This window comes from Anabrus simplex, chromosome 14, assembly GCF_040414725.1.
Source record: "Anabrus simplex isolate iqAnaSimp1 chromosome 14, ASM4041472v1, whole genome shotgun sequence".
Taxonomy (NCBI): Eukaryota; Metazoa; Arthropoda; class Insecta; order Orthoptera; family Tettigoniidae; genus Anabrus; species Anabrus simplex.
Genome location: NC_090278.1, coordinates 102,147,601 through 102,162,258, shown reverse-complemented (window position 1 = coordinate 102,162,258; position 14,658 = coordinate 102,147,601). Strand labels below are relative to the sequence as shown.

General features: G+C 40.2%; 1 protein-coding gene across 1 annotated transcript in view; it reads right to left on the bottom strand.

Moving 5' to 3' along the window:
* Positions 1 to 14,658, bottom strand: part of LOC136885461 (uncharacterized) — a 273,832-nt gene that overhangs the window by 15,981 nt on the left and 243,193 nt on the right. Inside the window, exon 9 of the mRNA XM_068230446.1 lies at positions 10,804 to 11,090. Within this exon, the coding sequence (XP_068086547.1) occupies positions 10,804 to 11,090 (287 nt within the window). The remainder of the gene's footprint in view (positions 1 to 10,803; positions 11,091 to 14,658) is intronic.

Below are 14,658 nucleotides of genomic sequence, written 5' to 3'. Positions count from 1 at the left end.
CAAACATGCAAATTACAATCCTACAGTCAATTTCAGAGATGAGATTTTTCAATACTGCAATAACCCTAAATATCTAGGAGTGAGCCTGGACAGATCACCGACATACAAAATGCATTTCAAGAATGTAGCAGCTAAAATTAAAACCCGGAACAACATATAAACAACATATTACAGAAGTTAACAGGGACCACCTGCATCAGTCTTTAGATCCACAGCTCTGGCTCTTGTGTATTCAGTTGCATAATACTGCTGTTCTACATGGTTAAACAGTGCTCACACCAAACTGACACGCAGCTCAATCAAGCAATGCACCTCATCACAGGATGTATTCAATCTACTAACACGCACTGGCTATCGGTTCTAAGTAACATTCCACCCCACCCCTAAGAAGATGTAAGTCATTGTTGAACACATGGAAGAAAATTGAAAACAACCCACCGTTACCAATACATTCAGATTGTCCAGTATCATTACCGCAGCGATTAAAGTCCAGACAACCATCGTGGCGAACAGCAAACAACCTGAAAGACAATCGCTTCAAAATACTAGATGCATGGAACAAACAGTGGCAGAGCCAAAACTCCCTGACACATCATTACTTAATTAAAACTCCTTGGGAGCAGCCCGCAGGCTTTCATTCACCTCGACGACAGTGGTGTGTACTGAATAGGATAAGGACTGGCCAAGGAAGATGCGGAGCAATGCTGTACAAGTGGGGACGGAAGTCCTCTCCTCATTGTGACTGCGGGGAAGAACGGCAAAGCATGGATCACATAGTGCTCGAATGTCCCCTCAGAGCATTTAGAGGCTCAACGAAGGATCTCCACAACCTAACACAAGCAGCCGTTTAGCGGATTAACCATCTGGACATTGTATTGTGAATAATTTTATGAACTTGAGAGCAGTGGCAGTTCGTGCATGAAGGGCTTTTGGGCGCCACCCCGCCACCTTTACTAAAACACGTAACATAATTTCATTGCGTAGCTGATTATATAAAGAGATGGACAAATGTAGCAAAGTCTAACTTATGGTAGTGTGTTATTCAGTTAGTCGATGTTATCTTTATTGTTTTGGCTGTAAACATTTTTTATTTTCAAAGACATGGCAAAGGCTGTCTGACCGTGGCATCCGTTCAGCAAGCACGATGTTTTCTCTTTGGTTTTCTCTTTAGACATTAGGCGGTCGGGTGCTAGCAGGAGAGCCCCCAGTAAGTTCCTGGAGTTTAACAAGAGCGAGGGGTGCGGGAGGAGCCTTGGAAGAAGATTTGGGCTTGTCAGGGGAAGGAAGAGTGCAGGGGGGTGTATGCTTAGAGCATTTAATACTTGGTCTGTCCGGCAGAGCCCGTAGCAACGACGCCAACCACTTTACAATGTACCTAGGCCTCTTCCCACACGTCTTACGTTAAATGTTGTTAGAGGTTAATTCCAAAACTGTTCACAAAACAATGGATTCCAATAGACTGACTATTTAAAATTCCGTTCTAAAAATAAGCTAAAATAAAGATTTAAAATCTAATCATAAGGTGACGGCACTATCTGCACGTTGGTCACATTGCTTTGAAATTTGAGGAAGCCGAAAGGAACTCGGGCGTGCATTGTCTATTTGTTCTCGTGAATGTCATTGTCGTTTGTGATCAGTGAAACAGGAGTAGCCGTGATTGCAGTAGCTGTTAGCCGGCTAATGTTTGTACAATTCCGATGACAACGTCAGAAAATTAAAGGTGCTTCTGTACGCTGAAAAGGATTAAGTTGTTAACTAGGAATACCATGGAGGAAGACCGACTTAACGCGCTTGCTACGTGCTCCATCGAGAAACAGGTGTTGGCAGTTCCTAACTTCAACGAACGTGTCATCAACCACTTCGCAGAGCAGAAGAGAATGGATTTTGTATACAAGCAAATCAGCTAAGGTATCGTTACCTACTTTCTTGTATTATTTTCATGTGTATCTTCATCCCGTCATTATCATCATCATAGTACGAACTTTATACTTCTAATAACAATTGACTGACATTTCGTAATCTACTAGAATTGTTTTTCGGATTCAGTTGTTGAGTTTTCTTGTTAGTGGTGTTCGCTCTGCTGTCTTCACACTTCACTTCACCTCCCTACATGTGTTGTAATATATTAGCCTGTTTTTTTTTAACCTCAACTTTAGTGGTTTTGTGAACATAAGTATATGTTCATTGTCGATGTTTTAAGGGTATGTAGACTGTAATGCTTTCGGATTTGCGATGCTTTAAGTTTCTACTTTTTTCTGCTTTGCGATATTATCTGATTTTTGCTACATGATCGTTCTGCCTCGGAAGAAGATACCTACAGTATTTGGCCAGTGTCATATTATTTATTATTATTATTATTATTATTATCATTATTATATTTCATCTACAATTATCGTGGCGCTGGCCAGTGAAAACTGGGCCGTTGGTGAGAGGGGTGGGAGGAGGAGATGACGGCACAGCCCTGCCAGAGTAAAATGTCACGAACCGCCACTGCTTGAGTGTGTGTGTGTGTGTGTGTGTGTGTGTGTGTGTGTGTGTGTGTGTATTTTTGTACATAATTTGTAAATAGCTGATATTCCTCCTTTCATCGTATGATAAATAAATAAATAATAAAAATGTAAAATAATGTGTCTTAAATCGCACAGACAGTAAAACCTCGCTAATTGGAAGTCGTTGGGACGAAAAAATCGGATTTCGAATTAACCGCCAACACGCACTTTGGAAATGCCAACCCTTGCGGCCTCACAATGTATTCTAAGACCCGTTACTGCATGCAATTAACCTTGATTCACAGTTTAAAGCTCTCAAATGTCATAGAAAAAACTATTTCCAAACTGTATCCAACAAGGTGCATTTACAGTATTCGAATAATGCATTTGGATAACTCACCGGCAAACATAACCTCACGCAATGAAATCAAAAGAAAGAAAACATGATGCACAAGGGAGCCAGTATAGATTTCTCCTCGTCTTTGAAAGTGCTTTATTAATTGCATTTTAGATGCCTTGTGCCTGCACGGAGTGTACCCGACGCCCTTAAAACATCGCAGCTTATCGAACTTTACCGTGACGAAGGGAGAAAGTATCTCGCTTCTGTCCACATTACAACACTACAGTGACTATACTAACTTGTACGATTTCCCGCCATGGCACTTCTAATAACCATGAATGCATGCGAATCACCTAGATCACTTTTCAAATGCCATGGAAAACTCTATTCCAGAAATTTATCCGACAAGGTGCATTTACATTATTCAAATAATGTTCTTGTATAAAACATTGACAAACATAACCTTACGCAACGAAAAGAAAAACACGATTTAAAGACTAGGAAAAATTATGCTCGCCCCCCCTGTGCAAATGCTTTCTTTTGGATTACTGTACTGTCTGCATTTTTAGATGCCTTGTGCTGGCATGAAAAGTGCCCGACACCCTTAAAATGTCGTGGCTTTTCGAACTTTCCTATGACATGGGAAGGAAGTCTCTCGCTTCCGCGTGCAGTGTGCACTGCATAGCAACACAATACATTTGCCGGCTGGAAATTCTCTCCTTTAAAAACGTAAGTCCATTTGGCATGAGCATTTAAAAAAATAAAACTAACAAACAATGCATTTTCATCAGCATTGACAATATAGTTTGGTGCGTACGAATTGATTATAGGCTATAAGCCACGCTTTTTCGCCAACTGTTGGAATCGCCAGCATCCGCGGATTCTACCTCTCCGCACACTGCCTGCTACGTGATATTGTGAATTGTGGCGTTCCTAAAATCGCCGAATACAAAATAATTACGATTCCGCTCGAACATAGCAGATATGAAGCACGCTGTAGACACGCCGAAGTAGGTGAAAGTGTGCAAAGTTACCCCTTCACATTCCAGAAGACGCGTAGAAATGTTGAATTGAAATTACTCTGTAAAATAGTATATTTTTCAAAATGTAAAGGCAGTTTCGAATTAAAAGTCTGAATTTCGGTAATGGGATCAACATTGTTCTTCGAATTATGAATTATCCGTATTTCGAATTAAACGGCTTAAATAACATGCAAAACCGTACCTCATGTTTCCGGGAAAGAGAGCTGCTTCGAATTATAAAAGTCCTCTCCGTGTAATGACGTACCCTAAGGGTGCAACCTTACCCTTTCTCCCCTGTAATATTAATATATTGATTTATAGTGACTTTTCTTGCTGTTGGGTCTTTTTCAGTGTCGGTAACCATACAGTTTAGAGACCCTACTTGCCGATACGACGTCTTACATTTACCGTTAATCTGGCACGTTGGCAACGTTCAATCACTGCTCTAGCGTGAAGTGCGTGTTGCCACCGCATCGCCGTTGAAGTCACTAGTGATACATTTGCGAGAATATTTAAAGCATATTTTCTTTTTCTGTGGGATTGTAAATCTATTTGGCTAATACCAGGTAAGTAGGATTGTGGCATGTTCGGATAATGCATTTAATAACATAGTTTCTGTGAAATGATGAAAGTGCTCAAATACGTCAGTCTCATGTCTAGATCTACCGGTACATGAAATAACTCTTGCGGGACGAAATTTTGGCAGTATAACTTATAACATTATTATTTTCAAATCCGCAGTGAACTTGAAAGCCCACCTAAATTCCGTTCACGGAGCTTGGCACATTAGTATTCCTATATGTTTCCTGATAAGCTTGAAGATATAACCAGCCTGCAGGCTGAAAATATGCCCAATAATCTCTCTCCTTACTGGTTACCGGTATTGAAGAGAGAAGGAAAAATTCGCGCAAAAGAAAGGGAAGTCACTGGATGTCTGGAACTTTCGAAAATCACACTGCAAAGACTTGTTAAATAAATTGCATCGTTTAACACGCCCCTCTTTTCAAGAATATGGTTATAGTACGCCTACTGTATATCAAAATAAAGACAGATAATTTAAGTGAGAAAGTGTGTTTATTTCCTTAATTCCTCATTGAAGAGATATTCATAATTATCTTGATTTATTTCATCTTATTTATCATTTACTAGGGTAGGGAAACATTCATTATCGGTGTTTACATTGAGGTTAGTTTGTTATGGTTATGTCTGATGATTTTAATATGTAACCAGGCATGTTGGCAGCAGTGATCAGCCATTACAAAAAAGAGAAAAGAAGAGCATCAGGCGGCGATATTTACTTTCTGGGGTATTTCCTTACGTGGCAAGATTTTGAATTAATCGATTTCGAATTATCGAGGTTCTACTTTATTGCTTTTATTTGCTGCAGTATAGTTTGCTGTAAACATTTATAGCCTAAATACATCATTTAAGAGCAAGTGCTATCTCCAAAATCATGGAAGATAAATACAGGTCATAAGATCGAAATTCAGATTTAAAATACGAGTAGTAGAGACAATTTAGAGTAAAAAATTTCATTTTTATGGGCCGTATTGAAGCGAGATTCACGAAGTAAAGAAACAAGATATTAGGATCCGCTTATTCAATACTAAATTATGGGAGATTATTAAGTCCAGCACATATTTATTTTATTCTCATGGTACCGGTTTCAGCAAAGTGATTGGAAGGGAATTTCTACAAAGACATTTGAAATTACATTAACATGCGACTCTTATAGTCAATATATATTAATAACTTAAAATGGATATCCATTTAAAAAGCTTGGAAATGTTATTTACAAGTGTTACATGATAATTATTGAGCATTTACATTTTCAGGTTTACACCTTAAAAATCATATCATTAAAAAGAAACTGACAGACTAAAATTTGAGTGACTGATTTAAAATATACACTTGTGATCAAAAATAGCTTATTGTCAGTTTTTTTCTCAATCACTAGTAGTATGTACAAGTGATATTGTATGTGTTCATTAAACAGATTGATTCAATTGTATGTTTGTAGGTTTTGTAGCCATATTTAGTATTAATAGGCTAATATGAAAGCAACCAAGGTTCTTGATAGAAGGTAGTTCCTCAAGGAAATATAAGCTGCGTAATTGTATAAAGCACTCTGCTTGAACTTGACAAACTTAAATCCAGAATGAATGATGTAAAATACTCTTATATCCTTTATAAAATATGACCGATTTTGTCCATCAATCAGTAATAATAAGGTGTATACAAATGACAGGGAATTCCTTATATTATAAAATTATTGAGTTCATTAAAACAGGTTTGGTTCTATTATATGTCCGTAATAGTCCAGTCAAGATGTACATCCGTGCTTGCAAAAGGTCCGGTCGCCCTGAATTTTTTATATGTTCTTTGGACCTAAACCAATATTAAAAAACAGATTTGCAATTTCAAAAGTGCTGTGCGAGCGGCAGTGTACCCAAAAAACCATGAAATTTTCGGACTTCAAGATTTTGCTCAACATTGCAGTAAAGAAAGGGTTTGACCGGTATCGTCACTCTATATACTTTTAAAGTAGACTAAACTTGCCACAATTTGAGACCAGGGGTAGCTCTATACAGCCACTGATTCCCATGATACAGTTCTTTGAAAATAGGCATTTTTTTTTTGAAAAAGTGAAATTGTTTCAGAATGATCATTTATTTTGTGAAATATCTTCTAAAATATGCACCCCACATCAAAAATTATATGAAATGAAGTTGTAGAAAATGTAATTATCTGTCATTTGAGACCAGACTTGTACCCATAGGCCTAAAGGTTCTTTCAAAAATGGCAGATAACCAAAAACAGTCATAAGTGGGTTTTGGGGGGAAAGGCAAATAAACTGTTCTCCGATCTTTTTATTGTTTTATTTATCAATCAGTTAAATTTTTTACTTTTAAAAAATTGTTTGATGAAAAAAGGAAAAGGTAATATACCTATCGGGAATTACGTCATCGTCAAACATTGTTTTATATACCTTCATACTAAAATGCTTGTACAAACATCATGGTACCTACTATAAAGACAAATTACACTTACACAAAAAAAAGAAAACTAATATAAATCATCTAGGTATTGTTTCGGTTGCCAAAATCATGCCTTATTTTTTCTTAGATGGCCCGGGCTTGGGCTCGCACGAAGATTGTGTCTCGATGGCTGTTATGGACGCTGGGTGAGGCGCCCAGTCTGTAGTCGGTCATCATCTGAGCATTTCAGCTCCACATCTGGGACGTTAATGCATAATTTGCCACCGCATGACTGGCAGAGGCCTGAGCATTGTAGCCCAACCTTTCTGCACGAGCAGCTCCCAGAGCACTCTTTCTTGCATTTACATGAAATTTTTTGCAGAAGGGCAGGAGGGCGGGATCCATGGTGGTGGGGATGGGGAAGATTCTCTGGGAAGACAGTTTCCACTCCCAATCAGTAGGATTCAATTTGACTCCCCGCCACTTCTGCACTTGGAGGTAGCACCTTGTTGCTGCACGGTGGCCTGCGGCATCTTCCGTCCGTGGCAAACGTCATTTACCTCAGGAAATCCAAAGTAACCCTCGCGATGTCATCCCCATACACAACCACAAAGCACTTGATGCCTGCTTCTCTTATGGCTTGTGGGGTGGAGTCTGGCCGAAGGAAGACATCCACTTGCTCAGCAAGTGTTTCACTCTTGCTCAGGAGTGTTGTGATTTTGGTCTTTCCTAGGCCAAACGGTGCTGAGGGGGTATCGCACCCGGTAAACGCATGGGTGAATAGTACCGTCCCTGGTGATCACTGGGAGTCCTGGTGGTTGTAGAAGGTTCGTAGTGACAGCAACCAGCTTTGCCCATCGTGCTCTTCTGAAGGTGGGCGTTTTTCTCGCCAGCGCCTAAACCGTTGAGAAGAACCAGCAGGCCGACGTCTTCTCCAACTATGACGACCCGATCGGCTACTGCTCTTTTTGAAAGCGCAGTCGTGACAATCTCTCGATCCGCATCTTCTTCGGCAACAGCCGCTTCTACTCCCTCCTCCTGAAAGGCGTCACAAAGAAGAGTTAATTGGCGTCTCTTGATGTTCTCATTGCCCAATACATGTTCTTGAGCAATTTGAATTACTGTGGATTCATCGAACGTCAATTCGTAGCTGGAATGAGCTGTGTAGCGCTGGAGTCATTCTGCTGTTTTGGTGTTTTTTTGGTAGCATCTTCGGGGTAGCCGTCAGAAACGATGGAAACGTTCTTCCCAAAGTGGTTACGGACGTAGGTGGTATTCCGTGCCAAAAGTGCTCTTCCGCTGCCACAAAACCTTGTGCAAGAGGTACCCACCATCCAAAACAACGTGAGTGCTGGCATCTATCGGCGTGTCTGGAAAGAGGACTGAAGGCAGAATACAGAGTGGATTTCGCGCCCTTGCGCATTGAACAGAGATATCGTGAACGGGGCCAACTCATACTTGAAGTCATCCTTTAAATCCTCAGGTCCTGTCGGAAAGCAAACTGACAGTTTTGGGAAATGGAGGGTGGAGAGCAAACCAGTTTTTGAGTTTTTCCACATCTGTTATCTCAGACGATTCTAGATGGTCTGATGTCTACATGCTGCTCCCCAGTAGGATATGAGATGCTGCAAAAACTTTCAAGCTCTTCACATATGTTCACCATAAACACCATTCCTGTTGTCCACCTTGCCAGCACACTGTCTTCATGGATCGCATCAGCTTCTGTTCAATTGTTAGGTCTGACCACAACCCAGACCAAAACTTGTCAGACCAGCAAATGGTGAATGATCCTTTCGTGAACATTATCGTATTCACTTTTATCCATCCAATCTTGTAGAGCCATCATATCCTGAAGGTAAAGGAGCACGCTCTTAGCGTACAAAAAATGTACAGCTGTGTGGACAAAAGGGAGCATCTTGTGGACAGTGTACAAATGAAGGCTCCGATAAAAATAAAACAATAAAAAGACGCGAGAACAGTTTATTTGCATTTCCCCCCAAAACCCACTTATGACTGTTTTTGGTTATTTGCCGTTTTTGAGAGAACCGCTGGGCCTACAGGTACCACTCTGGTCTCAAATGAAAGCTAATTACATTTACTACAGCTTCAGTTTGTATAATATTTGACATGGGATGTGTATTTTAGAAGATATTTCACAAAATAAGTGACCATTCCCAAAACACTTTTTGGAAAAAAATGCCTATTTTCGAAGAACTGTATCTTGGGAACCGAAGGCTGTATAGAGCTCACCCTGGTCTCAAATTGTAGTAGCACATTTAAAGTATACTAAATGTATGTAGAGTAACTATACCAGTCAGACCCTTCCTTAACTGAGATATTCAGCAGAACCCGAAAAAAGTTAGAAAATTTCATGGTTTTTTGGATACACCGGCGCTCGCACAGCACTTTCAAAATTGCAAATCTGGTTTTTTAATATTGGGTTAGGTCCTAAAAACATATACAAAATTCAGAATTACCAGACCTTTTGCAAGCACAACCCCGTTTCCATGTTTAACTCGACTGGACTATAAGTATTGTAGCCATATTTTAGTGTTAATACGCTGATATGAAAGCAACCGAGGTTTTTGATAGAAATATAAGCTGCGTAACTGTATAAAGCACTGGGCTTGAACTACGTGCTAAGATGTACGGTCGTAACAGAGGAATAGATCTCGTAGAACAGATTTGTTATTACTGGTATTTATCTGGAATGTTCTCACTCCGAGACAGAACCTCGGGTGACAAGTTGGTGCTAGTAATGTTGAAGAGACAACACAGAGAACTTCAATTCGCGGGATAAGGGTTAAATATCGGAACCGTACCAATTGCTGTCATGGTACTTTGCTCGTGACAGTACAAGAAGAAGCTGCATTTCTTTCTACCTACAAAACGGTTGAGGCCAGCTGTTGTTACAAAAATACCTAACTCGCAAAGCCTCGCCCCAAGGCCGCATTCCTAGCCAGTCAGTCACACTCAGCCATCCTTCTCTCTCAGTCAATATGCTTATATAATCACATGAACAGAGAGAGTTTCCCAGTCCAGGCAGTCAAGTGATCACGGTATTACCCAGGTATCGTCCATCTGTTTTATTGTCGACAAGTACCAGTATTCAATCTTCAAGTTTCGTTCTTGTTTCTCAGCTAAGTTTTCTTGTGTAGGTCGATCTTGAAGTTATGGAGATACATGGGTTATACAGCTGGGTTTAAACTCAAAGTGGTAAAATATGCTGAAGAACATGGTAACAGAGCTTCCAGTCTAGAATTCAACGTGACCGAGTTCAATGTACGCTACTGGCATAAACACAAAGCTGCGCTAGAAACCACCAACCAAACACGCAAGGCATTCAGAGGGCCAAAAACTGGTTCCTGAGCTGGAAGACGAGTTGCTTCATAACGCTACAGAGTTTCGAAGATGCTACATTCCAAAGCACGCGGACTAGCGATTAAAGGAGGAATCAGCTGTTGTAATCTGAAAGTGAGCCGGGATTGTATCCATAGATTCATGACACGAAAGGGATTGTGTCTGCGAACATGAACATCTCTCTGCCAAAGAATGCCAAGCGATTCAGCGACAAAATCATAGATTATCATTGCCATGTGATAGCAATGCCGAAGAAAAACAATTACCTCTTATCTCAGATTGGCATTGCAGATCAAACCCCAATAAACTTCGACATGCCATGCAACACCACCATCACCAATAAGGGAGAATCTAGCGCGCTTATACGTACAACTGGGTGTGAAAAACAGCGTTGCATTCTCATGCTACCAATAACCACAAATTTTACTTTTTTTTTTTTTCTTGAATACGATCTTTCACACACAAATCCCCACATATATCATGCAACAAAAAAATTTGCACTTATTTTCTGTCAAAAAAGTGAATTATATATGCAAGCAAATATGGTAATCAGAAAAATACATTCTCTGACTTATACAGTCTTTCCTTCCCCCTAAATTCAGAGCTAAATTTACCTGCTGAGAGAGTTAGGTAGCAGCTGTTCATGTGGCACACTAGGAGTAGAGAATTGCCTCAAGACGGGGTGAGGAGTACTCTCGTGATCGCAACTGGCCTGAAGAGACGATATCCTCAGTATCCCTTTGTGGCTCGGATCTGTAGTCGCTGAGGCTCGACCATGTCTCTGCACGGCCCAAAACTTGTCCTCGCACTCATCGATGGTTAGAGGTAGGTCGTGTGTAAGGTGTCGAGAACTGGAGAATATTATTTGCCGCTTCCTGAATGGAATGAATTCAGGTGGCCCCTACAACACATAGGTATATACGAGCATATACTGTAAACAAGTAAATTTAATATCAAGGAGAGGAGACAGCATGGTTCAAGTTATAGATCGGTCTTGGGCATGGAAGTACTTTCTATTTTAGTATAGAGATGGACAGAGTACAATTGCTGCATTACCAGTTGACTGTTTCATACCTCAATGCTGAGCTTTTTCATTCCTATGTAAAAAATTTAGCTGAAGCCTCAATTTGTAACTTATCAGTGGGGAGATTCGCTTAAAATGTTTAAAAACGTTGATTCGTTATAAATCTAAAAGCAAATTAAAAATCCTACAGTTGTTTGAGTCATCAGTCCACAGACTGGTTTGATGTAGCTCTCCATGCCACCCTACCCCGTGCTAACCATTTCATTACTACATAACTGCTGCATCCAACATCCACTCTAATCTGCTTGTCATATTCATACCTTGGTCCACCCCTACCGTTCTTACCTTCTACACTTCCCTCAAAAACCAACTGCACAAGTCCTGGGTGTCTTACGATGTGTCCTATCATTCTATCTCTTCTCGTCAAATTTAGCCACAAAAATTTCCTCTCAAAAATCTGATTCAGTATCTCTTAATTCATGATTCGATCTATCCATCTCACCTTCAGCATTCTTCTGTAACACTACTTTTCAAAAGCCTCTATTCTCTTTCTTTCTGAGAGAGTTATCGCCCATGTTTCAATTCCATACAATGCCACGCTCCACACGAATGTCTTCAGAAACATTGTTCTAAATCCTATATCAATTTCTTTTCTTAAGAAAGCTCTTCCTTGCTTGTGCCAGTCTGCATTTTATGTCCTCCTTACTTCTGCCATCATTAGTTATTTTACTACCCAAGTAACAATACTCATCCACTTCCTTTAAGACTTCATTTCTTAATTAAATATTTCCTGCATCACCTGAATTCGTTCGACTGCACTCCATTACTTTTGTTTTGGACTTATTTATTTTTATCTTGTATGCCTCATCCAAGACTCCATCCATACCATTCAGCAACTCCTCCAGATCTTCTGCTGTCTCAGATAAAATAACAGTATCATTTGCAAATCTCAGGGTTTTGATTTGCTCTCCATGGATTGTGATTCCCTTTGCAAATTATTTGATGTACTTTACTGAATGTTCTATATAAACACTGAAAAGGAGGGTGGGACAAACTGCAGCCTTGCCTCACCCCTTTCTGATTTGCTGCTTTCTCATAGCCCTTCATTCTTATCACTGCAGACTGACTTTTATATAGATTGCAGATAATTCTTCTTTCTCAGCACCTGATCCCCATCACCTTCAGAATCTCAAATAGCTTGGTCCAATCAACATTATAAAATGCTCTTTCTAGATCTACAAACGCCATGTATGTGGCCTTGCCCTTCTTAATTCGATCCTCTTAAGATCAGACGTAAAGTCAGGATTCCTTCATGTGTTCCTACATTTCTTGTAAAGCTAAACTGATCTTCCCCCAACTCAGTTTCAACTTCTCTTTCCATTCTTCTATAAAAAATTCGTGTTAGAATTTTGCAGGCGTGTGATACTAAACTAATAGTGCGGTAGTTTTCGCACTAGCCAGCACCGGCATTCTTGGGAATAGGTATACCAACATTTTGCCGAAAATCGGACGGGCACTTCTGTCGCATACATCTTGCACACTAAATGGAATAACCTCAACATGCTGGTTTCTCCTTAAGCAGTCAGTAATTCAGAAGGAATGTAATCAATTCCAGGTGCTTTGCTCCAATTTAGGTCTCTCAAAGCTCTGTCCAATTCTGACCTCAAAATTGGTTCACCCATTTCACAGCATCAACAGTCTCTTCTTGTTCGAGAACCATATCATCTACCTTGATACAACTGTTGGATATGTTCCCGCCATATTTCTTCCTTTTCTTTCCCTAGAAGTGGTTTTCCATCCGAACTCTTAATATTCTTACACCTAGTTTTCCTTTCTCCAAAGGCTTGCTTGATTTTCCTGTATGCAGCATCTACCTTTCCTAGGACCATGCTACTTTCAACATCCTTGCACTTCTTCAGTCATTCTTCCTTAGCTGTCCTGCACATCCTATCCACTTCATTCTTTAATCACCTGTATTCTTTTATGCCCCCTTCATTTTTTCATTCTTGTATTTTCATCTTGCAATCAGGTTATCAATTGATTCTTTGTTGATATTTCCTCTCTTCCTAACATCTCTTCAGCAGCCCTACCGACCTCATTCTTCACGACTGTCCACTCTTCTATTGTGTTTCCTTTAGCCTTTCCATTTAGTGCTTGTGCAACATGTTCCTTGAAACAATCCTTCACACTTTTTTTTCAACTTGTCTAGATCCCATTTCACTGGGTTCCTTCCCTTTTTCAATTTCTTCAACCTTAGATGGCATTCCATGACCAAGAAGTCGTGATCAGAGTCCACGTCTGCTCCTGGGAAAGTTTTGCAATCCAACAAGTGGTTTCTGAATCTCAGACTTCATTATGATTAGGCAATTTGATACCTTCCAGTGTCTCCAGGTCTCATCCATCTGTACAGCCATCGTTTGTGGTGTTTGAACCAAGTATTATCACAACTAATTTGCAATTGGTGCAGAATTCAACCAGCAGACTTCCTCTTTCGTTTCTTTGCCCTAATCCGAATTAGATTCTCGTCACCTTTTACATATTGTATTAAATCTTCTATCTCTTCATATATTCTTTCAATTTCTTCATCATCCGGTGAACTAATAGGCATATAAACCTGCACCATTGTAGTGGGCATTGCTTTGGTGTCTATCTTTGCAACAATAATCCTTTCACTATGCTGGTCATAGTAGCTTACCTGCTGCCCTATTATTAAACCAACCCCCGCATTTCCCCTGTTTGATTCTGTGTTGATAATTCTGTAGTCTCCTGACCAAAAATCCTGCTCCCTGCTAGTGTACTTCACTTATACTAACTACATCTAACTTCAGTCTATCCATCTTCCCTTGTAGATTCTCTAACCTACCACAATTAATCAAACTTCTATCATTCCTTGCTCCGACTCGCAAAATGTTAGTAACCATCAACGTGATGATCGCCCCCTCTCGTGTAGTCCCCACCCGGAGATCAAAACGGGGGACTATTTTACCTCCGGAATATTTTACCTGGGAGTAAGCCATCATCAGTAAATCATTCAGAGAGAGCTGCATGTCCTTGCGTGATAGTTACGGCTGTAGTTTCCAGTTGCTTTCAGCCATATCAACATAGCTGAGCCGTGTTGAGTATTATTACAACGCCTTATCAGTCAATCATCTAGACTGCTGCCCTTGTAACTTATGAAAGGCTGCTACCCCCCTTTCGATGAACCATTCGTTAGTCCGGTCTCTCAACAGATAACCATCCGATACGGTTGCACCTGCGGCTCAGCTATCTGCTTCATTGGGACGTGCAAGCCTCCCCACCCCGCCAAGGTTACATGGTTTGCATTGAGGATCCTACACTTATGTTCAATATTATTTGAGAGAAAACAAAATTACACTGTGTCCATATGTACATCACCGTTATACAAAGTAAAGAACCCAAAATAAAATGATTTCCTAAAACCTGT